This window comes from Drosophila pseudoobscura, chromosome X (assembly GCF_009870125.1).
Source record: "Drosophila pseudoobscura strain MV-25-SWS-2005 chromosome X, UCI_Dpse_MV25, whole genome shotgun sequence".
Taxonomy (NCBI): domain Eukaryota; kingdom Metazoa; phylum Arthropoda; class Insecta; order Diptera; family Drosophilidae; genus Drosophila; species Drosophila pseudoobscura.
In genome coordinates this window covers 11,312,061-11,337,317 of record NC_046683.1, presented here as the reverse complement: position 1 = coordinate 11,337,317, position 25,257 = coordinate 11,312,061, and the positions used below count along the sequence as shown (strand labels likewise).

General features: G+C 40.7%; 2 protein-coding genes and 1 long non-coding RNA gene across 5 annotated transcripts; 1 reads left to right on the top strand and 2 right to left on the bottom strand.

The window, feature by feature from the left end:
* Positions 1-5,260: 5,260 nt before the first annotated feature.
* Inx7 (innexin 7) lies at positions 5,261-7,093 on the bottom strand. Its single transcript, XM_001354878.4, has 3 exons — positions 6,624-7,093; positions 5,752-6,464; positions 5,261-5,695 (listed from the first exon to the last, which is right to left on the bottom strand). The coding sequence occupies exons 1-3, from the start codon at positions 6,855-6,857 to the stop codon at positions 5,344-5,346; spliced, it is 1,299 nt and encodes a 432-aa protein (XP_001354914.1). The 5' UTR covers positions 6,858-7,093; the 3' UTR covers positions 5,261-5,343.
* A 2,463-nt stretch (positions 7,094-9,556) lies between these two features.
* On the bottom strand, positions 9,557-12,779 carry LOC117184471 (uncharacterized). Of its 3 annotated transcripts, none has more exons than XR_004469848.1 (3): positions 11,484-12,779; positions 9,843-10,867; positions 9,557-9,784 (listed from the first exon to the last, which is right to left on the bottom strand). It is a non-coding gene; the product is annotated as an uncharacterized lncRNA (long non-coding RNA). The 3 variants fall into 3 exon arrangements; XR_004469849.1 differs by having other exon boundaries at positions 9,557-10,327; positions 10,420-10,867; XR_004469847.1 differs by having other exon boundaries at positions 9,557-10,867.
* Positions 12,780-12,893: 114 nt separating this feature from the next.
* On the top strand, positions 12,894-18,988 carry Inx2 (innexin 2). Its single transcript, XM_001354879.4, has 2 exons — positions 12,894-14,758; positions 17,653-18,988. Exon 1 carries the CDS (start codon positions 13,529-13,531, stop codon positions 14,630-14,632), a length of 1,104 nt encoding a protein of 367 aa, XP_001354915.1. The 5' UTR covers positions 12,894-13,528; the 3' UTR covers positions 14,633-14,758; positions 17,653-18,988.
* Positions 18,989-25,257: the final 6,269 nt, after the last annotated feature.

The window sequence follows — 25,257 nt, the reverse complement described above, 5'->3', positions numbered from 1 at the left end:
TTTGATAATCCCATTCTGAGCTTATTCCCTTTAAATGAAGATAGCTTGTAATTGTATTATTATCTGTTAGATAAATATACATAGATAGTCGAATGAAAAAACATTCTGAATTGGATTTAATAGCATGCCTTGTACATTCATTGAACACGCAAAAGACTTTGTTGGATTCGTTGTAAGAATTTTTCATAAAATTGTTCAATGTTCAATCCTTCAAGAAAAACCAAGTGTCATCATTGAACAAAACGATCATTTAGTGGGCAATATCTTTATGACAAAAACCAGTTTTGGTTCGTCGTCGTAGTCCGATATTAATATTCCGCCAAATAGTAGGGTATCGAGGGTATTTTTTTTGTTGCCAATGAGACGGGGGGGTTGCCAGGGGCTAACCCCTAATTATTTCTAAAAAATATAAAAATATACGACTATGTTTAAAATTATGCAACATTTTCGGTTGTTAGATGATTAGGGTTAGGCATTTGTAAGTACTTTTGTCTGGATGTGAAATATGTTTTTCTTTCAATCATATAATTATACCTTTCAAGCCAGAATACTGTTTCTAACATCTTATAATATTGTTATTCTACGTTTTCGTATGCCGCTTCGATTTTTCATAGACTGGTTCCGTTTTCAAACATTCCAAAAAGTCCCTATTTCCGATTGTGATTGTGAAATGTGAACACTTATATGTGTATACTATATATGTATGTAGTATATGTAAATATATAAAAATCTATGAAGCGAAAGGTTAACAATGTTTTAGCTGATAGACACAAGATGTGTAAACAGAACTTTGTTGAATCGGTGGAGGGCAATGGGCGATGTGCGATGTGTTGAGGCTGGAAATCCGGGGGACGGGACGAATAGGGGATAGAATACAATGGTAGAGGGCAGATCTGGCAGCAGGCAACACATGCGATGGCTGGCTCAAGGTCACTGCCAAGCGCAACCAAAATAGCCACAAAAACGAAATGCAGACGAGGCACAAACTCCAGACCAGACAACAGACACAGACAACAAGCATTTGGAAAATTCTTGTAAATTTCCAACATTCGAAACATGCCACATGCCACACTAAGCACACACAAGCAGTCCAGAGAGAGACCGAGCTGGTGTGGAACAACCCCCGAATAGGGACGGGACAACCCCGAGCATAAACATTTGAACCTGAACTTCTGAATCTGAATCTGCAAACGAAAACGAATTTCGGATGATGGGATGATGTTGGGTATTTCATAGAAAAATCAGTTTTTATGAGGCTGCTGCGTCATTAGTCCGGGGGTTGATCTCTCAGTACAGAGAAAAGGAGAGACACAGAGAGAGAGACAGACAGAGAAAGAGAGCGAGTTTATCCTTTGTTCTTGCTTCCTGCTTCCTGTTCCTGGTTCTAACTTTCACTCAACTCGACTCAGTCGAAGTCCACATTCCACTCGACTCCAAATTGCACTCGACTCGCACTGACCTATGCTTTTCGTGGATGGAAATTTTTGGCGTCATTTGCGGAAGCAAGGACACGAAAGTATGACAACACAAAGGACACAAAGAACCGACAGTCTGCCCCCACGTGTTTGTTCAAAATGAAAACGACGCAATGGAGGTTATTCACACGCGATTTTCCCCAAAAATCCTCAATTTCCTCGTTGAGTAAGGGTTTGTGTAAGCTCCATGGGGAGGGTGGGTCGTAACCACAGCGATAAATGTAAGATAACGCAATAGATAGACGTACCACAACTATTTCCATTCTAAGACTTTTAAGTAGGAGAGTATCTACATTGCTAAACATTAAGATATATCATCTTTACTTAAATATTAGACGTCTAGACTTTAGCGGATATGTATACTATAGTAATTCAATCTTAATTTATAAATATATACATATGTACAAGCCCCCTGCAACCTTCCAAGTGAAATTTCCTCGAGGTGCCGCGATTTATCAATAATTTATTTACGTGCTCTTTGGCGGTCAGACATATGTTGAAATATGACCCAAAACTTTTTCATATAATAAAGGGATTATTATATATGTATGTTCCCTCCAAAACCTACCCTTTAACACATCTGGGCTCTGTATTCTATGTATCCCATCTACTTATATACCATTAATACTCCTACATACTTTGACACTATATTCCGCACATTTAATGAATTACATGTATCTAAACCTACCTACTAAAATCATCATATATGTATATATAATTTCCATTAAGGAGGGAAATGCTTTATCTGAATCCCTGAATTCCCTTTCAATTTCGTGAATTATTAAAGTCAATATTTTCCTATCAGTTTTCAGAGCCAGATTTCTACCCTTTTTGTATCTCTGCATTTTATTTCTCTTTATTCTGTTCCATTATATATTATAACTTTTATTCTGTATTCTCCTTTATCATCTATCTATTCGCAATGTAAATCTTCTTCAAGAACTAGCCATCTTTATACCATTGAATATCATAAACTGAATCTTGCAGTATTTCTCCTTTATCATGACATTTAAGAGCACATTTCCTATTCCTTTTGTACATGTTTATATCTTTGATACCCGAATTATTATATATCGGCATTCCCTATCCCTTTCGTGCTCCATTCCAATCCACCCAATCTTTTACAGTCCCCAATACGCCATAGACCCAATTCCCCCCGAGAGCAATTAGTATTTGTTATCCGTCGAATCACGTGGAAGGAAGCTGCAAAATATGTCAAAATTCGAATAGCAAATGAGGCCCGGCCCCAGTTCAGCGTTTCTAAATTGCTAATAAATCGTTATAAATTGTGACTCTTAATTGGTAGGCTGACTAGTTTCCAGCCTGGAAACACCCTCCCACCTTGTGTCTTGGTGTCTACTAATCCGCACAAATTAAATGCAATTGAAATAAATTTGCATGCCAAGATTGGGATGGAAAATGGCATGCAACAAGTGTTCCAATTGCATACAATTTATTGGCAACAAATTCCCAGTCCAGTCCAGCCCAGCCCATCCCCTTCTATAGGTCATCCTCCAATATTTCCCAAGGTGAGGCACCACAGCCGCAAAAGTTCAAAAGTGTTAATTGTCGCATCAATTTGGATAATTGAAGGTAGTCCCGCTGTCTTCGTATCCCTAATTAAATTGCCTTGGGATCGATCTCCCTCTCTCTCTCTTTCTATCGCTTTTTAGCTCCCTCTAATGTAGATACACCCTTATCCAATCCAAAAGATCTCAAACGCTGCTACAAAGACAACTTAATAGAACAAAAGACAGATCAAACGTAATCTTGACCGATGCCCAAAAACGAGAAACCGAGAAACAACACAGAAACGGAAAAAAAACCACTTCGATCTCATAAATGTTAACGGTCATTCACCAGCAGCAGCAGCAACAACAACAAACGAAGAAAAAATAAAAAAGAAACGAAGCCCAAAATAGAAGCAGATACATGAATACCCTACTCCGCAAAGAATACTCTAAATGATGCTATACGATTAATTAATTCAGAAATAAATTATATCTGGTTGTAGAAGTATCCAGGGTATCCTTGATGCTTCTATAACTGACAACAGTTTAAGTACTATTGTAGGTACTCTTATACAAATTTGAAAATATTTCTTTACCATATAATGATATAGCAAAGGCTTGGAAAAAGTCAATTAAAAGTCTATACACTCGGACAAAAACTGGCACACCCATATTTAAATTAAATATTCTACACAAATAGAGAAATTAAATAGAATTCACTTTGATTTGAGCATAAATTTATTAAAAAGGTTTTTAATATAAATATAAAACACTTTATAATAAATACAATAGCAAGTTTTTTCTCCTCAAACAATTCTGTAGCACATTTTTCTGTAGTGCTATTATTCATATAAATTTTTAATGACAGACATCAGACATATGTATACATCATTGCAAATCTGGACAGGATAGTAAGTTGACCCCATGATTGTTAGTGCATGACAGAGAGCAAGCTGAACACATTATTTATTATTTGATATAGTATTCGAGGAGCTGGTTTTCAGCTTTGTTGGGGATTTTAAGGCAAGCGAAAGAAAGAAGTCACTTGATATGCACACAGCGTTCGATTCGATTCGATTTGGCTCGATACAAAAAGAATAAAAAAAAATGAGACAGAGACTGTCTGTCTGAAGAGACAAAAGATACTCGTAAACCTGATCGGCTCTCCATCGCACACTCTTTTTTGTTCTCGATCTTGAAGTCGATCTGGGGGCCCGTATTGGACTTGGACAGTTTCGAAAGTTGAACTTTTGCATGACCAAAATGAATGAACCCAGGCCAATATAATCCCCGAACTCATTCCATTCCAATCCAATCCAATCCAAGCCATTCTAATCCAGTTAACATTGACCGCAAACTATCAAAGCGAAATCTTGTCATCAAATCAACTTCTCAAGAGATTCGAATGTCCGAGTGCCTCGTCGAATTCTCCACTTGGTGCTAAGCAGGTGTCATAACTAGCCTGCCATTACACCTCGACGCGTATGGCGCAAGAGTCGTCATCGTATTTGGAAATACATGCCAAAAGTAAGTGCAAAAATGTGTCAGACCAGAGGCTCCTCATACTAATTGGCTTTTTCACACAGCACATGCTTGTATCTTATAGATACAATGACTTTATAAGGATTTACGGGTCTGCAAAAAGGGATCAGTCTCCTTGGGCCATCTCCGACAAGAGAAAGGTGTTCTTATCTTTGTGTACAATTATCTTTTAATCTGGGGAACGGATATATTTTTATTGGGACAAAGGAGAAAAGGTCTTTCCATTCATTATTTGCCTTTGATTGTATGGGTATTTATTTAGGTTTTCTATGGGAAATCATTGGATATGATATCTCAATGGAAACAAACAAGCTTCAGGTCTTATCAGTGGAGAAAACCACAGCAATCATACGAATACATAGTACAATATCTCTGGATCTTTTGGATGGAAATCCATTGAAATTTCCCAAGCACACACCATCCATAAAAACTTCACTGGGCTGGGCCCATAGCTTGGTGGAGACACTTTCAAAACCGCGTAGGAACAGGCCATAAAGTGGGTCACCAAAACCACAAAACTGTCAGCCACGCCCACGTTTCACAGCCCTCGAATGGAGGTGTCTGGTTTTTTTTTTCATTTGAAATTCCGAAATCGAAATTACAGTTTTTTTGTCGGCCATTTTGGCCAGATCCAAAAACCTGTTACACTCCCCAGAAAAGAAAACAAAATAAAAGAACCAAAAAATACATACACTTAAAAATATATATATTTAAAATAAAAAAAAGCATTTGAAATAATTAACTGCCTAGCTTTAATCGAAATGAATAAATTATTCTGGTTCGGGTTCGGAATCGTAATCGGGTTTTGATTCCGTTCAGACTGGCTGTTTGGTGGATATCCCTGACGTCGATGGAAGCTGGTGCGGAGCTGTGGATGGATGACGCTGATGCAGCAGGGGAGAATCCGTTGTGTCCAGGCCACTAATGTCCGGATAGTGGGGTGCACGATCGCGATACGCATTGATGTCGTTGTCGCGATCGGGATCGGGGAACTCGCTGGCCAGATGATAGATGATCTTCTTGAACAGGAACTCGGATAAGTTGGTGCGCAGAAAGAAAAGGAACATCCAGTTGGAGAAGTTGCACTTGTCGATCACCGCAGAGATCTCGTTCTCGTCCACTCTACCCGGCTTTGCCCAATACAGGGACCAGCGGGTAAATGTCAAGCTGTAGGATGGATGGGGTTATCGAACGGGTTAAGGGTTGAGTACTCGTCTACTCACTTTTTGTAAAAGAACAGCGTCAGAAGTCGCCAGACTAGGCCCAGAACGGTGACAATCAACAGGAACGCATACCAGAACCACAATATCACATAGATTTTCTCGTTCATGATGTTCAGGGCCATCACACAGAGGGTGTCGTGCTCCTGCAGTGATCCGGAGGCACCAAACTTGAAGAACTTACACTTGGTCACCTTGGGGAAGACGATATCCAAGGCATTCATCTCGTCCACCCATCGGGAATGCAGAGCCTTCGGGCCCAGTGTGAGGAACTCTCCGGCCAGGAAGCGGTTCGTCCAGGTGATCTGCAACAGCAGATTCACCAGATTGAGCACCTCCGCAAACACCAAATGTGCGCCCCAAGACTGATTCAATCGCATGCGATCGATCATTGTCCGACGGATGTCCTTTATCCGCTCATCGGCCTCCGCCATCGAGGGTATGTTCAGCTTGCCAATCCGCAGACTATCGTTCTTGAGGTATTTGGTGAGGCCCACCATCCGGAGGCCAAAGACCAAGGCCTTGACCCGTCCGCCCTCCCACTTCTTCCATAGAAAGTGCGGCACATAGAAGCAGAGCGCCTGGAAGAACAGCACAAACGGCACCCACTGATAGTAGCCATGGCGCTTGATCTTATCCTCATTTTGATTGAACGGTCCGATACCAGGCGAGAAGATTTCACCATTCTTTAAGGCAGTATTGTTGTAGTGCTTCACCTGGAAGTATGGAAATAGATCGCACTTTTTAGTTAAAAAGATTTTTGAATCTTTCAAAATGATTCCCCCGTGTTCGAAATCTCTGTCTACCATTTGAGAAGGCCCCAAACCATAGAATGTTACCTAGATTCAGATCGCCATGGCTTGTGATGTACTTACCACAGTAAAAGTGGGCGTAAAGAAGCAAAAGGTATTGATCACCGGTGCAATCACAGCATCGGATATACACTGGATATGTTCGCCAATGTACTGGCGGGAGGTGATCAGCAGTGTGGCCACCAGCAGGATGACAAAGGTCCAGCGATAGTGCAGCTTGAAGACAATATTGTCGATGATCACCCGCGTAATATCGAATTTGAGGTACTGCCTCACCGAGCTGAATGTGTTCAGCATTGTGGGAGCTGTTATCTAGTTCTAGTTTCACCTTTCAGCTCCGATTACGATTACAGTACAAGGGGTTTTCTCGCGTTTCGAACGAGGTGTCTCTGAAGAATTGTCGAGGGTTGAGTGTGCTGTGGCCTAGCTCCTCATAACGTTGCTGTTGTCCGCGCACTGTCGGGGATTGCAAACTGTTTCGGCTCCGGTAACGCGCTGGACTGCCTGCCTGGGAGTGGAGGCGTCTGATTGCGTTATCAGGGAGGGAACCCATTTCCTCAAGTTCTCTTGGTAATAAGACCCACCCAAAAGAGCCTCCCCCTTCGATAAGACTTCGGCCAAAGAGCCAACTCGGCTATTTAATTGAGTTTTTGGGGGAGAGACTACGAGTAGCACTCACTGATTATCTTATCGAATGATATTCGCTCAAGGAGAGCGAGGGAACGTAGCTTGCAAGTGGAATTCCTGATCAAAATATCTTCTCCGCTGGGAAAAAACCGAAAAGAGAATAATCCAAATGAGTAATCCCAAAAGTGAGTGAACAAAAAAGAAACGAAATTAAGAAAAGAATACGATCCACCTCCCTCCAATGCACACCTCATAAAGATCCCTAAGCTCCTAAGCTGTGATCGAATCAATGGAAGGATGCTAACATGGAAAATCGTTCCTATGGAATATATACGATATATGACTTCAAACGAAACACCCTAGGACTATGATAGGTACACGTTTCATGATTTAATCATGTTCGAAAATAACTCAACCGAAATAATTTTGAGCCCACGTGGTGTAAAAAATAATTAAACTAATCTTATGCAGAACATTTCTTTGAGCTACGTTGAAAGATATTACACAAAATATAGTAGGTAGCTATAATTAGAAGGGGATTTATGGAGTCGCAAATACTTTGGTTTTGACCGGGGATGATTGGCATTTGCCATTTAAAGATGTCATTTCAAGATGTTTTCATTTTGTGCATAAAAAATAAGGCTATAATGCTTATATGTATGAGGAAATGATCCCCAAGAATATATCATTGAATTATCCAATTGAAAGATTCACATTCACATCTGATCTGTAATGCTGTACTCTTGCGAGTCCGTTGTACTAATTTCCCATAGGCGAACTGATACATACATACGCTACGAATCGACACGAAACATAAACATACATTCGCCACGGACATTTTGAGACGATGATGAAAGAATAAAGTATGAAAGTGGAATCGAATGACACAATGAAAATGAATTTCTCTTCGCATAGTTCGTGAATCACCCGATTCGTGGTTCGTGCCAGCAGAGCAGCTCCGTTTCCGCCGTAAACTAGAGCTCTCCGCATCAGAGAACCCCGCTATCAATCGCAATTCCGATTCAATGTTGTCTATGCCAATGGATGGAGGGACCGAAAGTGAATAATTGTGGAGCAGTGGATACGGGGGGAATGCAGCTGTTGACCCAGATCAGTGACGGACTCACAGAACACAGACTGTTGTTCTTTAACTTAAGATGAGGATTACTCGATTGTTTGCGTTGAAAAAGATTTCATATCGGAGTTCGTCATAACCGCATGACTCTCGGCAGGACAGGTGGAGGTCTCCGTCTGTTCTCTTTAATCTTATATGAAATGACAATCTTATCGCTAGACAGACAACCAGTCAGGGTCTAGTCTTCATTTTCCTTTTTATGAGGTTGTGCTTTCTTTTTCGTTTCGTTTCATTTGGTTTTATTATTTATTATTATTTTTTTTGGGTGGAATGTCGTTTGAGATCCCCACGCTATCAGATGTATCTCTATCTGTATCTTTGCTGACGCTTATCTAAATAGCTCAACGACTACGACGAATTCATATTTTGTGCTTATTACTTAAGCGCTTAAGAGTCTAACGTTGCCGGATAAGATACCCGTACAGCCGTACAGATAGAGACGGGAATGGAAATGCGTAAACATGAGCAGTGACTCTCTCTCTCTCTATGAAATCGTGTTAGTAATTGCCACATTTTTAGATGGTTGACTGGCTATGATATTGCCTTTTCCGGTTCTTGGGTTTCATTGGAAAATTTGTTTTGGTTTTTTTTTGGTTCAGCGAAAGTTCATTGATTCATATTCAAATATCAGTTGCTTCATTAACACAATTGCCTAATACTCGTATTGTTATTTATCTTTTTTCCATTGGCATTTTCGCATTGAAATTTGAATAAAGCAAACCGCAATGAAATCGAAATTCAAGCCATTCAAGCAAGGCGATCAACACATTACCCTCAGTCACAGATACAATTACACCTCATAGGCAATAATCGTGTTCGCATTCGTTGCAACAATACTCTGCTGAAAAAATGAAAGTACGAGCTTTTATTTAATAAAAATTGCACAATGCTTTGCATTTGAAGAATGCGATTGACCAGGTGATTAGTGAGCGCTAAAACTGATATACCCTTTCTGAATCCAGGAATGGTCCTTATCCAGATTAGACAACAGAAATGGATTGCCGGGTATCTTGATGTCGAGCCCCGTGTGCCTGTGAAGACAGCATCCTTACTTTAGAATTTATTTGTTGTCGGTGGACAGATGCATCTTCTGGTACCAATAGCCAAAGTTTTGTTTATCTTTAATAATAATGGTATGCTTTATTTATTGGAAAATTATTCTTTCTTTGATCTATAATAATGGTATGCATTATTGCCCGGTAATACTCGTATTTCAGTTGTTTGTTGAGCTGAATTCATGTTATTTAAATTTCAATTTATTTTCTCCTTAAATTTAACATGTTTATTAAAATTAAGAGCTATGAGTTATAAGCGAGGTACTTTTTCTTCTCAGAATATTTGTATCCGTTGAAAGGAATACTGCTCTCAAATTTTCATAGAATATTCAATAAATGAACCACATTACCTGTCGTAGGAGTAATGCGTATAAAGTTCCATGATTTCACGATTCCTTGGCTTTGACCTTTGGAGAATATACATTTCTAGGGGTCTTAGATTGATAAACGTTTTCAAGAGCATACCTTTTGCCATTAGCTCCCTTCCCCCGCACGAAAAAGAAGACCTCGAAGACGTTTTTGGGGTAATCGCCACCTGTTGCCAATTATTCATAGGGCTTAATGGAGAATCGTATGCGAAATGAACTTGATTCGATGGCTTTAATGGTGGCGCTGCACTCAAAGCGACGCCGACACGAGAAACTGATTAGGCAAACAAAACAAAGTACGAGTGTATCCAAGTATCTATAAGATAGCCAAACCGAGGGAGCGGCGAGAGAGTGGATCATTGGCAGGCCCAACAGCACTGTCTTTTTAGAGAGCTCCTCTTGAGTGTGCAAAAACCAAGAGAGCGAGAGAGAGGCTCAGCGCAGGCGTAGCTTGATTTTAATATAGTGACGCAGAGAATTTTCGGGGAATTTTCTTGGATGATTGTCCGACATTCGTTGGGCTCCTCACGTAGATGGATGACTAAGATCCGGCAATTGGTCAATTAATAAAGAAATCACAGACTGAAGTAGAGATAAACCATAAATCATGTGAAATGTTGTCGTTCTCATCATATATTTTGGAAATTTACAATCGAGCGAGTCTTATACGATACCATTTTCTCCTTTGAACACTTGTGCGAAACTTGAGAATGGGGGGATAGGGAGCCCCCATTCCATCTGATTGATACACGGGCGTTAGACAATTAAGGCTTCGGTCTCGGGTTTGGTTTTCGATTCGGTTCGTTGCGGTTTTTCTGGGGCTATTTATAGCCCGGACAGTAGCCGTATCAGCAATGTATCTTCTACTCACTCGTATGTCCGCTTGTGTATCGACTTAATGGTTTTATAACTGATTTTTATTGGCTCGTCTCTCAGGTTGTTGACGGCAATCATTATTAATTGCCGTACGCCTAATGGGAGGACTCATTTCTCATGTTTTGCCCCCGTTCTTTGAGCACTACGCGGGTTTTGGGTCGGACTGAAACGAATACGATCCAAAATTTGGCTAATTGCTAATCAAGTTGTCGACTTGTTGGAGTTGAAGTGGCTTCTTGATTGCGTCTGAAAGGAAAAGTATAAGCTCAGACCTAACCATATCTTTAGGTTCAGTTAATTCCAAGTTTAGAATAGAATCGGAATCAAAGGCAAAAATGCAAACCAAAAAAGTTTTTATTTCATTTGCGAATGTGAAAAACATTTATTTTTTATCGATTTTAATAGAGAGTATAAAAGTAAATACTTCGTAAGCTGCGGAATCAAGGAAACCTCTTAATGAATAAAATATATTTATACATAAAATATAATTAATTGAAAAAGGATTCTAGGATTTCTGGGTTGTGTTCTTGCTCGCTTCTGAGCCTATCTGTGGAAGTTTACTCATCAGATCTATCGAGATCTTGATAAAATAGTACTTAATAATGTCTGAAATGTGTGTCTCTCTCTCTCTCTCTCTAGTTTCCTCTGTACAGACGTTTCCTCCACAGATCTGAGTTTTTGAAGTTCTGTGATGTCATGAAAGAGCACCCTTATCATTCCTTATCAGCATTCTAGCAGCTACTTATACTGCTAGTGGCCCCGAATATGGCCAGCTATTACGACATCGAATGTTCGTTTTAATTATTTTGTACAATCAAATGAATGCTCTTGAAGGAATGTATAGTGCTATGTGTATACATACCATGTGTACACTATATATAACACCATTTATGATATAGATAAGCCATTGGATTTCTTAATTTAAAACTTAAGATAGTTTCAATAGTGTCGTGGACCCTAACGATGGGTCGTCTGGCGCTGGGTTTCGGAATTTATGGACGGTGTCGGACTCGAAAGAAAGAAGAAACAGGTAAAGAGGCAAACGAAAGAAGACAAAGCAAAAGGTAAAAATACCAACAATGAGAAGGAGAGCAACATCAACGAGAACGAGTGTAACAGGTAGTCGTCGAGGCTCGGCCTCTCTCTCTGTCTCTGTCTGTCTGCCTCTATGCTTCAGGGGAAAATCCCGCTAAATGTAGTATACCATGGGAGAGTCGCTCTAATCACGTTTCCTTCCATACTCAATGCCTGGGACATACAGGTAAATAAATCGTTGGATATAATCAGCGCCTGTGTGTGTCTGTTTGGGTGTGTGTGTGTGTGTGCGTGTGCGTGAGTGTGTTTCAAAGTACTATAGAAATGCAGTGAAAGCCGGGTTCCATCCTCTCTTAGCCTTTGTCTCAACTTTGCTCTCCTGCTCCATACGGTTCGCTCCCTGGCCATCTCCTATGTATCTCTTGGTGACTTGTTTCTTTGTTGACTGCAACTGCAACCCCAACTCCAACTTCAAACAACTCCAGCATCCACACACAACCAACTCCATTGTACTGCACGGGTTCCAAGAACTTGTCGCACTGCAAAGAAAACACAAACACCAGCACACAGCAACACACAAAAAATGTTTCGAATATGGGAATATGGGATGCTGTTGCTGAGAGGGAGCGCAACAGAGATGCTCAACTGCAGTTGCAACATCAAGAGCGGCGGCGTTGCCAGACTGGCACACAAATAACATTCCTTTCCTGGCTGCCACCACATCACTCAAGCCAGGCCAGTGGATAATTAGCTGCAGCTGCTGCAATTTCTTTTAGCTTCACTTTCAAAGGACCATCATGTGGTGGCATCACTAGTGAGTCACGTCGCCCTTCCTCGCGCCCAGTCCCCCCGCTGAAGTGAATTGTCACCCTTTTTGGGAGCACAGCTTCCATGCCGATGCGTCCATTAAATCATGTTTAGCACGCGCTCTCTCTCCCTCTCCCAACATGCACAAGAGCAAATACAAGTCTGGCCTGAGCGGGAGAGAGATTGAGTGGCGACTCAAACAAGATCCACCCCATAACAGCACAAGTTACCTGCCCGGCTCTCACGCGCCGCGCTCTCACTCTCTCTCTCACTCTCTTTTTGTACAGCATAACTGGGTGTTTGGTGGTCGTTCCCCCAGCCGCGATAATGCTGCGAGTAAGAGGGACACTAAAATGACTCAAGCGGAGCGCGCTCTCGCTCTCGCTCTGCCCTCTCTCTCCGTGGCAAAACGAAACGCGGGCAGAGAAAACACTGCCCTCCAGTTTGGGCTCTCAGACGAAAACCGATATCCGAAGTGTACGCTTTAGTGCCCGCTGCTGTGTCGGCGTTTTATACTACCTGGGTAACACCGCCGCCAGCCGTCGCCGTTGTCGTCGTCGTCGCCGCTACCGCCACCGCCACCACAGCACCACCACCCGACCGCCCGCGCTTTTCGTTTGAGTTTGAGTTCGAGTTAACGAGTACGATTGTCGCGTTGTCCGTCGTGTGTTTGAGAGCGTTCGCACCCGAAGACTCCGCCGAAGCCGAAAGCTCGCTGGGGGATCTAACAAGAGCGCGCCTGTGTGACCAAATCCAAGACCAATTGTTGATCGTGCCCAGAACCAGACGCAGGCGCACACCACCAAACAAACACATACACACAAATTAAGAATATTTTTTTTTTACTGTTTTCGCTTGATGTGCATTATTCTTGGGCCGGAGACTGAAGAGTTATGTTGGACAAGTGAGCAGCAGGCCATAAGCAAGAGCAGCAACAACAAGCCGTAAACGAAACAGCTCGGCAATCGGCAAACGGCAATCAGTCAAAGGAAGAACGAACGGTAAAAGAAGGCAAATCAACAGCAAGAGCATTATTAACGCAGCAGAGACAACACCAACGGCAACATGTTTGACGTATTCGGCTCCGTTAAGGGCCTGCTGAAGATCGACCAGGTGTGCATCGACAACAATGTATTCCGGATGCACTACAAAGCCACCGTGATCATCCTGATCGCCTTCTCCCTGCTGGTGACATCTCGCCAGTATATCGGGGATCCGATCGACTGCATCGTCGACGAGATACCCCTGGGTGTGATGGACACCTACTGCTGGATCTATTCGACATTCACAGTCCCGGAACGCCTCACCGGTGTGACCGGCAGGGATGTGGTCCAGCCGGGCGTTGGCTCCCATGTGGAGGGGAAGGATGCGGTCAAGTACCACAAGTACTACCAGTGGGTGTGCTTTGTGCTCTTCTTCCAGGCGATACTCTTCTACGTGCCGCGCTACCTATGGAAGTCGTGGGAGGGCGGACGTCTCAAGATGCTCGTGATGGACCTGAACAGCCCGATCGTGAACGATGAGTGCAAAAACGATCGCAAGAAGATCCTCGTCGACTACTTCATTGGCAATCTGAATCGGCACAACTTCTACGCCTTCCGCTTCTTCGTCTGCGAGGCCCTCAATTTTGTGAATGTGATTGGACAGATCTACTTTGTGGACTTCTTCCTCGACGGCGAGTTCAGCACATACGGCAGCGATGTGCTCAAGTTCACCGAAATGGAGCCCGATGAGCGCATCGATCCGATGGCGCGGGTCTTTCCAAAGGTCACGAAGTGTACGTTCCACAAATACGGTCCCTCCGGCGATGTGCAGAAGTTCGACGGACTGTGCGTGCTGCCGTTAAACATTGTCAACGAGAAGATCTACGTGTTCCTGTGGTTCTGGTTCATCATCCTCAGCATATTATCGGGCATCTCGCTCATCTACCGCATCGCCGTCGTTGCCGGCCCCAAGCTCCGTCACCTGCTCCTCCGCGCCCGTTCCCGCCTGGCCGAGAGCGAGGAGGTCGAGCAAGTGGCCAACAAGTGCAACATCGGTGACTGGTTCCTGCTCTACCAGCTGGGAAAGAACATCGATCCACTCATCTACAAGGAGGTGATATCCGATCTCTCGCGCGAAATGGTCGACGATGAGCAAAGTGCTCACAAGCGACCATTCGATGCCTAAAATCTAAGCGATGACAAACACGAAAACGAAGACGAAGATGGAAGATCAGGACGAGGACGAGAAAAAGAACGACACCGAGGTGCTCATCCATTCAAGGAGTGGGCGTGGCAGTGTGCCAGAGTGCCAGTAAGTGTCCCCCACACACACACCCACACACATCCACACACACACACACAAGAAAGCTCCATCTTTAACGTTTACATATACATATTCCTATTCCCATTCCAACTCCCAAAACCCCAAAACCGAACCCTCCATCGATCTTAAGACAAAAGAAAGACATTAGTTCGTAGTGATTTAGTTGATAAACCTTTCAATTGATTGTAAACTTTGATTATGATTACGATTATGCATCCATCCATGCGTTAATTGTTGTTTTTCAAAAAACAAAAGGAAACCATCAACACCCACCATTTTTTTTTTAACCATTATCTTTAGTCTTAACAAGCGAACGAACTATGCGAGATCTTCATAACGACAATAAAAAAAAAAACAATGTTTTCCAATACAGCAAAGAATCACTTTTACATAGAGAGACAGAGAGAGAGAGAGAGAGAGTGGGAGAGAGAGACAGAGAAGTTCTTCTGGTCTTACGCGCTCATTTAAGCGTAACCCAAGCAGCAACAACCGGCTCTGGCTTCAGGTCTGGCTTTGGCTTGGGTCTTCACTTGATTTCCCTTAAAGTCAAAACGAGACGGCAACTGCGCATGCGCAACAGCCATCGTAGCCATCTCTAGCTCTGTCCCACTACCACACACACACACACACACACACAATTTCATAGAAAGGAACAGGGAAAACCAGTTTGACCAGCAGATAGTAGCTGGAAAGATCATTGCCAACAAGGCAAAAGATTCTTACCAACTTCGACTTCGACTTCGACTTCATCTGGCATTTGGCATTTCTCTTTCGGCTACCCTGTGGATGGTCGAACCTGTCGGGGCTGTTGGGATGTACATACATATACATATGTTAACTGTGAGACCTTTGAGACTGCTCGGTTTCCCTCACATTGCTTTTAAACCTTTTATTTATCTCATGAAACGCGGCTGATTCCATGATATCTAGTTATACTTTTCCATCTCTAGTTACATTTCTCTCTCCTCGCTAAGGCTCTCGTTACCGTTATCTGTGTACCGTTTGTTTGTTCTCGCTCCTCACTATCTCAAGCTCTCGTTACCATCTCAAATTGGTTATATTTTTCCTCAATTTCAACTCAACTCAATGTTACCTCCCTATCGGGTCTCCGTTCGTCCATTCGTCTGGCCGTAATCAGCATTTAGTTACTCAATGTCTGCGCACATTTCGTTGTCGGCTCTCCGTTCTCTGAGACGACATGCAATGCCAATTAGAAGTGGGGCAATATGTGTGGTCGTGGTCGCTTACGTGACAGCTCCCACTAAGTATTGCACTTATCTAATCGAAAGAAACGTGGTTCTCAAAAGAGCGAGAGAGAGAGAGAGAAAGAGAGGGAGAGTTCCAAAAAAGGAACAAAGTTATGATAAGATACCAGATACAGATACAGATATACAATAGCTACAGTCAGGCAGAAAAGAGGCTGTTGAGGCTGATGTTGCTGTTGATTGGCGACAAAGTGTTGCAATTAGCACACATTTTCATTCGCTTGGAGATCAGAAAAGATCACAAGATCACAAGATCTCAGTTCCAGAGCAGGCCCGTGTCCGTATCCGTGCCGGACTGTAGTTTCATTAATGATAGCAGACACACACTCATACACAATTCGTCTCGGGGTCTCTGTCGCTGTTTAGCCTCAACAGCTTTTGATGATCATCATAATCAACAAATAAGCGAATGAAATTTTTGTCTTGCCCTCTCCACATATTAGTACAAGTATGTGTACATCGTATCTGTGTGACCGCCAATTTGGGATATCAATGAATGAATGAATGAATGGTCCGGCCCGGCCCGGACCGCACCGGACCGCTCTATCACACTCAGTACACCTACACATCCAACCACCCCTCCCCCCCACTGCACCACAGCCCCACAGCCCCACATGGCCTCAACAGCCTTTCCCTGATCGAGTCAATATGAATGAAATGAGAAACAGACACGCGAAAAGCTGTTGGTCTCCATTAAATGCTTTCTGCTTTGTGGTATACCCCGCAATCATTGGAGAGCTAGGGTATACCGGTGCTTTAGAGAACTTTGACTACGATGTAGACAATGGGGCTGTCTATCGGATGACAATTAAAGCCAGAATAATTCAATATATGCATCGCTTTGGCATTTTTTGCACTTCAGCTTGGGTTACAACACTTCCAGATTATAAAAGTGAAGGAAATCTGAAGGTATCCAGGTATCCCATAGTCGGAGAACTTGAGCAGTTGTTTATTATGTTTTTTTTTGTTGTTGTTGTTTATATTAAATTTACTACGCACGCACTTAATTTGTTTCCCTCTCCTTCGCACATACATTTCTATGGGCTTTTAATTGCATTAATTGGTTTCAATTAGCAAAGAGCATGAGAACGCGAAGAAGAATGCCCCTTACTTGTCGTAGATGAAAATCCATACATATCCCATACGTCTGCGAATATTATCTGAGAACAATGGAGGTTCGAGTATGATTTATAGATTTATTGCTTCCCTTTAGTCGCAGGTTTGTTTTTTTGAATGGAATGTAAAGATAGTAAAACAGCTGTGCGATTATCATTCCTGGCAGATGTATTGAAAAAGAGAGAATGAGTACAGATCCAGATACAGATGGTGTTTGTGCACCATCCATCAAAAGGATGATAGTACGATTAGTAATAGTAATGTATTATAATCAAGGATATTATTATTGGAGCTACAAAAAAAGATTATTTAGGAATGGATCTCAAAGGTTTATACCACCAACATAAACCTAAAAGCTACATCAAACAAATTGTATAATCTTATCTGCTGCTCTTTGAAGAAGCTTTCACTATCATTTTGTCATAAAAATAGGTTAAACCCATATAAATCCCCAGAGTATGATTTAGCACTATTATATATGTACTTCATTTCTTTTTGCAGTTTCACGCAGCCGATTGGATTAAGATGAGGTTAAATAAGGACTCTCCAAGTCGCTGGATGTCAATGTAGACGAGGCCTTTCGAGCTAATTGAACACATATCAACGAATTCCATGATGAATGGAATGGGATGCAGTTTGGAGTTTGGAGAGAGGGCGAAGCGTATACTGCTGTAAAGGAAATATGAATAATAATAATAGTACACAAATGAATGTAACAAATACTAGCCGAGCCCCAGGGGCTGGGGGTTGCCCCCAAGGGCGCACGACAATCAGAATTTATGTATGTTTGCATGTATGTATGTATGTATGTTCCGAAGCCCCCATGCCCCCTGGGCGAAATCCATAAAAGACAGGACAAAGGACATTTTTCAACTATACTATATACTATATTCCATATTGTATATTGTATATGTCGAGGAGCCGCAGCTAACGAATTAAGTTATGGGATAGAGATATATACATACACATCCATGCATATATAATATATTTTTAATAAGCAATTACACAGATATTTATACATACGAAGAGACATACAATATATATTTACGAATGCCACATGCGAGTAATATTTATGCTAAGAGTTGTGATCATTGATTAAGACATCTAAAACAAAAACACAAAAATTAAAAAAGTAACAAAAAACAAAAAAAAAAAACAAAAACATACGGATATATACATCCACGAAAAAATAACAATAATTTACAAGTAGTAAAGAAACGCCAGCATAAAGAGAACCCTATTGATAACACTAATATACAATACCATATATTATATATTCTATTTCAATTTTTACACATATAATTTAGCAATTTTCGCCAGCAATTAGTAATAGTAATTTTTCATAATTTTTATTAAGATTTCCCTTTTTTTTTGCATGTTTTTGGTAGCATTTATTTAGTTTAGCGCAATTTTTTTTACAATCACAAGATAAATCATCCATAAATGAGAGGAGGAACGGAGAAAAATCTATATATATTTATACAATATACAAAAATATAGTATATATAAAATATATATACATAAAAAAACTAAATGTAAGTTCATGGAAAAGACAAGCAACAAATGAAAGACTCAAAGGCAATATTTTAAAGACAGTTAAAATCGGAAAGCAATCAAAAAAACAAACAAACAAAATAAAAAAAAAAAAATACAATGAAACATAATGTTTGTCATTTTAGGCTAAGTTTCAATTTCAATTCCATATTCTTATGCCTAATTATAATTGTACGAAATTAATCGAAAACATGATGATTTTCTTCTAAGATTTATCGTTTGTATTCATTCAAGAACAACTCCATTTCATGCGGAAATAAACGACAGAATAAAACAAGGAAAATCAAAGACCGTTTTCTTATCGAGGTGCGCCAAAAGCAATTACAGAACCAAACGACAAAAAAACAGTTGTCGAAACTTCAAAGGTTCTCGCGGTGGAGTGGCACGGCGAGCGGGTGCAGGTGCAGGTGCAGGTTCCACCTTTTTACTGACGACAACCAGCCGAAACTTGTTGACTTTCAGCAAACATCGGAACGGGTCCCAGAACGATCTCTGGGTGCTAATGGTCTTTGACCCATCTGCTCATTTCGTCAGAATTATCTTCAGAACTTTGTTTTACCTGGGGGCTACCCCATCTGAAAACCAACCGACTTTCAGAGAGGAATACGGACAGAGACTCATCTTCAAAAGGGAGACCCTCTATACGTGATGATTTCTTAAAACAGGCACCCATTCAGCGCCCCAAAAGGGGGCTGCACGTCTGGCCCAATAAATATGATTAGCGTTTCCATTAATTAAATTATTTGGTGACTTAACGATTACGTAAATCGATCTCTGAGTAAAGTCGGTGACAAACAAGTCGCATTTATCACTCGTTATTCTGGATAACTTAAGGTTATACGTCACTCGAAAGCTGGGCGGAGGCCTTTTTAAAGGAACGCTGGAACTGAAGTCCACAAAAACCCAAAATATATCTACTTTCTTATTGGAAATTTTGAAAAACGATTAGTAGCATTAGTGGATATATATTGAAGTTCAATTTTTATTTTGTTCCGGAGACTGGAAATATTTTCCCTTTCCGAATGGGGCATTGCAATGGAATGGAATGCTCTAATCGCGAGGCGGGGACCACGGCGCGAGTATTCCAACAATTCCACAATTACACAAACATTGCAAATTTATGCTGAAAGTAAGGCAATACTGGCCCGTGGGCTGGGGCTATGCAAAGTGCTGAGAAGATGTTGAGCAAATTACGGGTATCATATCAAATTGAATTAAGCGCTGCAATTGCCCTCAATAAATAAATAAATATAGTACATATACTCGTATAAATATTACGGCATGGCATTGCCAAGAAAACGCGAAGACCAAGCGTGGCATAGAAATGGGTATCGCTCTTCAAGCGACAAATGTCAAAGTTCTGAATTGATTGAATTGAATTTTTATTTGCCCCTCGCTCAAACATTCCGCCGTTGAAATGTGGGAATAGCACGTCTTAGGGGAAGCTCTAGAAAAATGAAAAAATACAAGAGTTTTCTTTGGATCAGTGGAATCTCCAGGGGGTAGGCTTTCTAAATCATACAGCTACAAAGATCAGGAAGGGCTCTGTAAAGGACAGACATAATTCACAGATTCAATGATTCTTTAGAGGGCCATCTTGTGGTCTCAGCTTAAGCGCGGTGTTTAGCCGGAAAGGCCAACCGACCGAGTGGCGCTGCTCCATGACGCGCGACACGTTTTAAGACCCTGCCCAAGCAGCACGAGAACCATTTCGTGTATTATGTACTTGTTTCCAGACGAGGAGCTCTATTTGGATGGATAAAAATACCTCCCCCCATTGAAAAATACACATGGATGCATGATTTCTCGGTCGACCTTGCACTTGGGGTGAGTGGGTGTAGCTGCGGGTCTACCGTTTGTTGTCGTTGTTTTTGTTTCTCGCCGGACAATTGTCAAATTAATTTCCCGCAATTTGCACAAAAGCGCTGCAAAACAACACCCACTGCGGCGATCAATTTCAAACAAAATCCGTTGAATCCGTTCCCCAAACCGCCCCCAAAAGCAGTGGCGACCTCTGTCGGTGGCAACACCTTACGTAATGTAATGGTCGTCACGTAAGCGGCTTGCGCCGTGATCTGTGCGGCACTCGTCTAAATTTCAGTTTAGACACAATTTATTTATTTAAAAAGTTGTTTTCGCTGATTTTCAGACAGTCCCCGTGAATCGTTTTCGGTTTGCCTCCTTTTGTTGCCGCTGCCAGATTTATTGTTATTGCCTTTTATTTTTTCCGTGCTGTTTGTCGCAATTGTTTTTTGGTTTTTTGTACTTCATTTCATTGTGTGTTCTGCCTGAATGCTGCAAATTAGCTGTGAGGGGGAGGAGCAGCAGATCAGCAGCTCAACAGTTTATTTATCACCTTGCTAAGTAAATATTCTCGACACAAATCGGTCAAGTGTCCAGTCCTTACTTCTACACTTTTTCTCTATAATTCGTATAGTTCTTGGTTTGAGTTTTTCAATCACACGATTTCAAGGCGTGTTTTAAACTCTCTGTCTGGTTGAACTATCTACATTTTCTAGTCTTTCTCTATTGTATTATTCCTCCTCTTCCATTGAGACTTGTTTCTATAGAGAAAAATACTTTAAGTGTTTCGGGTATCTTAATGTTAAGGCACGTGTACCTCTATTTTTAGTATAGCCACGTCACAAATGCCTCTACCATTCAAAAGTTTGGTATTTTTTGGGAAAATCGTGCTCGGCGCTCTATATTCTAGGGTTGCGTTTTAGATCGTTTAACGATAAACGAAAAACCCATCTTTGGATATTCTCTCCCAGAGAAGTGGAAAAAGTGCTTTGAAGATTGGTTTCTGCAGATGCAAAAGTGTATCCTTCATCATTGATAATATTTTGAAAAAATGAAACAGTTTTTGTTGGTCCTTTACGGACTTACAAGGCTTTTTGCTCACTCTTCGACTGAAAAGACGAACATCAGGCGACTCTAAACCTTTTATAAATCGATTAATTAAATGACATTTGCTGACACTTGCTAGCCATGAGTATTTTCCACTAATTATGTGGCTGACACCAAACCCAAAAGACAGATACATAGTACACATGTCGATGCCTGTTTATCAGCTAAAACTCCTGCATTAGCATAGCACAGATACTACAGTATCTCACAGAGCCCCGCATGAGAATATCAGTGTCTGTATGTAGATATCGTATGCGTAAGCAATTAATATCTTTTTGTTTATCAAAATTTTGTGACTTTGTATGCAAATCCTCGGGTACAGACAGACAGAGACCCGAATGTACGAGTCTGTATATGTACAAATGTCAGGTTTTTTTGCTGGTTCTGCGTTCAATTTTTCGGGGTTTTTGTTTATGGGAAGGAACACAATTAAAGACCCCAGAATGAGTAATACCCATAGCGAATGACAAAGAGGCGAGTGAAAGAGGGTAGCGGGAACGACTGTATGTATGTCTGTGAGCCAGAAACACACTTTCCGCTCTGCGATTGCGATTGTGATTATGATATGTTCGGGATCATACTATAGAGTAGTTTCTGGCTTTTGGTTTTGTTTCGTTTTGAAAGCATCTTCTTTCATTCTTCCATCGACTTGCGGAAGTTTCAATCGTTTTTAATGAGCACCACAGAAGTGACACACAAAGTCCACTTAGATAGCATACCCTTCTGGAACCATCGGTTATTTCGGCTGGGGGAGTGGCTGGTGTAAATAGTATGAAAGCCCTAAAAATTATATTTTTTACACTTCTCGGGGTGTGGAAATTTGAAAAAGAAAGTGTTTTGAAATACATTTTAACATTAATATGGATATATTTAATTAAAATATTATTCATATTGCAAATAAATATTTTTCATTTTTAAATTATATATTTTCATATTTAAATTAAATTAATTTTCTACAATTCTAGTACTGCCTTTAAAATATGTATATTATGTTTATTTTTTAATTATTATTAAAAACATTTATGTTTAAATCAAAGGGAATTCCGCTTAAGGATTCAAAGGATCTCTTTGGCCAATTGAAAGATAGCTTAGGATGCATTCTAGCAACACTGCACAGTGGACAAAATAAATTTTTAAATATACATAGCTTCTTTATGTTAAATTCTTAAAAAAAAAATTCACCATTTGGGCTATCGGTAATTTTTTTTTTATTATTCGATCAATGTTCGCAGACAAGGTAATCATTATACATAGGTAATATTATTTGCACTATTCATATTTTAAATTGAAATAATTTTGTTATATTTTTACTGTCATCAAAAAATAAATCCACCATGAAAACTTCTTTATTACCTTTTGACTTAAAAATATATTTTTATAATTAATGTATTATTTATTATATTATTTCAGCTAGATAGGCTTTTTTGCCCACTGTGCATTGGGCTATAATCCTGTAAAATACCATAAATGAATGATTCAAAACCACATCTAGAGCAGGGTATGCACTCATGCATTATAACCGATAGAATGGCCGATGGATTGCCATATGGATCTGTTTTCTGGCACTCAAATCCCCCCCTCCAGTCCAGCAGCCGCCCGCGTGGACAGAATCAGCGTTTCTAATTAGATGGCCAGACGTGCCAGGCGAGTGCTTATTAGACATTCTATGCACCAGACACTAGAGGAGAAGGAGGAGGTGGAGGAGGCACCGGTGGCTGCTCTGGTTTATAGTTTTCGAAACGATGTGGGCCGATCCAATTGACGCTGGCCAGTGCGGGGCATTCGACACCTTTCGCAAAGTTGGGCAAACAGCAATCAAAATCAACAAATATGCAACAAAGCAGCATAGCAAACAAGTAACAAGCGAGGCAAGACAAGAGCTTAAACATTTGCCTAGTGCGGCGACAACAGGTTGCATAAATTATTATCGAACAGCGAATGCAATTGCAATTGCACGACTTGCCCCAGCACCCCAGCACCACAATGCCACCCATCCCATCCTCCATGGCAGAGCGGAGGCCTTACAACCTTGTTGCTGCTAATGACAAATGCATGTCGCTCGAATTTGCTCTGTTGCTTGTCTTTCACTTAACTTTTTGGTTGCCGCCCGAAGGTTCCATTAGCTAACGCAACGCACCGCTCCCCCCCACGCCCCACCAGAAAAACCACCTAAATGGGGTTTTATTTGCATCAAAATTCGATTAGAAAAATCTTAATTCAGCAAAGAAAATGTATATCCATTAAACTGTGTAAAGTGTCTGTCTGATTTTATCTTAAGTCTTCAGGAGTATACTAAATCCATACTAGCCAGAAGGAAGCGTTCCCACCCCATATATAGAGATACATAGATGCATATAGGCATTTCCATATTTGATCGTTAAACACATTCCAAGTGAAAAAAGTCAAAATAAAAATAAAAAATTAATCTTAAAAGGCGCTGAACTTTTCAACTGCAAATAAAAAGGAAGACATTATCACGGGGAAAAAACAGAAAATATCTATCTATCTTTAGATATCTGTACGTTCACATATATTTCAATGCGACAAATTTGAGATTGTAGTGCATTGATGTCTCTTAAAAATGGTTTATGATTGTACCAAAAAATTATACATACATATGTACTTTATAAGAATTTAATTTTAAGCACTGTTTCGCATGGTAGATTTTTTTTTTAGCCACGATGAACCCTTTTTGTGGATTGTTTTTTCAGTTATTATAGTTGAATTTTCCTGAGAGAATTTATGTTAGAGTTTTGATCATAAATCATAGGAGATGTAATAATAAAGTAAGATATTGTTTAAAGCAAATGAACAAAAAACACGGGAAAAAGATTTGTACATTAAAGTTAAGGAAAATATATGGAAATTGGTTAAATTAGTTCACTTTGATGTTTCCCATATATTGAAACAGAAAACATTCGGATTGGACTTCATTTCGATTCAAAATAGGAATCGCAATTTTTGCTTGCAATTGGCATTTCTATTTCCGCCAAAGATACATCCTTATGACTATAGAAATTTAATGTGGAATTATACAAATTAATTGAATATTTTCCCTTTTATGAAAACCATACGCTTTAAGAGTATCTCGATTGTGTGTTAACCTACGATAGATTTTGTCTTGGACAAACATTTCGAGCCCAAAGTAGATCAAATGCAAAGCATCCATGGTTATGGGAGGAGGAGATTGCAGTCTGTGGAAATCACTTAGCAGGGCGCTAGAAGTAGAGTTTGTTGGATGGGACAATCAGACAAAGCCGACATCGATGAGCTGCAGTTGAGGGTTATTTTTTTGAAGTTTTTCAAGCACGAACTGCTGCTAAAGGTGAAATCTGTGAGGTTTCACAGCACAGAAGGTTATCTGTGAGGTTTGGCGGAGAGAAAAGCCAGCTAAGGAAAAGATCTCTGAGGTCTCTCAGCGGGGAACTGAGCGAGAGCTGAAGGAAACCCTATAAGGTTTCTATGAGAGGAACTTCAGATCGGATTGTGGCTTATGTGAGAGGTCGAGCCAGAGATCTGATCTATAAGGTTTCTCAGTGAGAAACAACAATTTGTAATGAGGTTTTCGAGCAGCACCTGAGGGCATTCATGGGGCTTGTTTAGAAGTAAATTCAATTGCTACAAATAATCTATAAAACGTTT

Excerpts from the sequence above, each read along its gene's own strand:
- Inx7 (XM_001354878.4), bottom strand. The coding sequence starts at position 6,857 with ATGCTGAACACATTCAGCTCGGTGAGGCAGTACCTCAAATTCGATATT. Across the intron at positions 6,465-6,623 it reads TTACGCCCACTTTTACTGTG|GTGAAGCACTACAACAATAC; the intron begins GTAAGTACATCA and ends CCATACTTCCAG. Across the intron at positions 5,696-5,751 it reads ACGCTGTTCTTTTACAAAAA|CTTGACATTTACCCGCTGGT; the intron begins GTGAGTAGACGA and ends TCCATCCTACAG.
- Inx2 (XM_001354879.4), top strand. The coding sequence starts at position 13,529 with ATGTTTGACGTATTCGGCTCCGTTAAGGGCCTGCTGAAGATCGACCAG.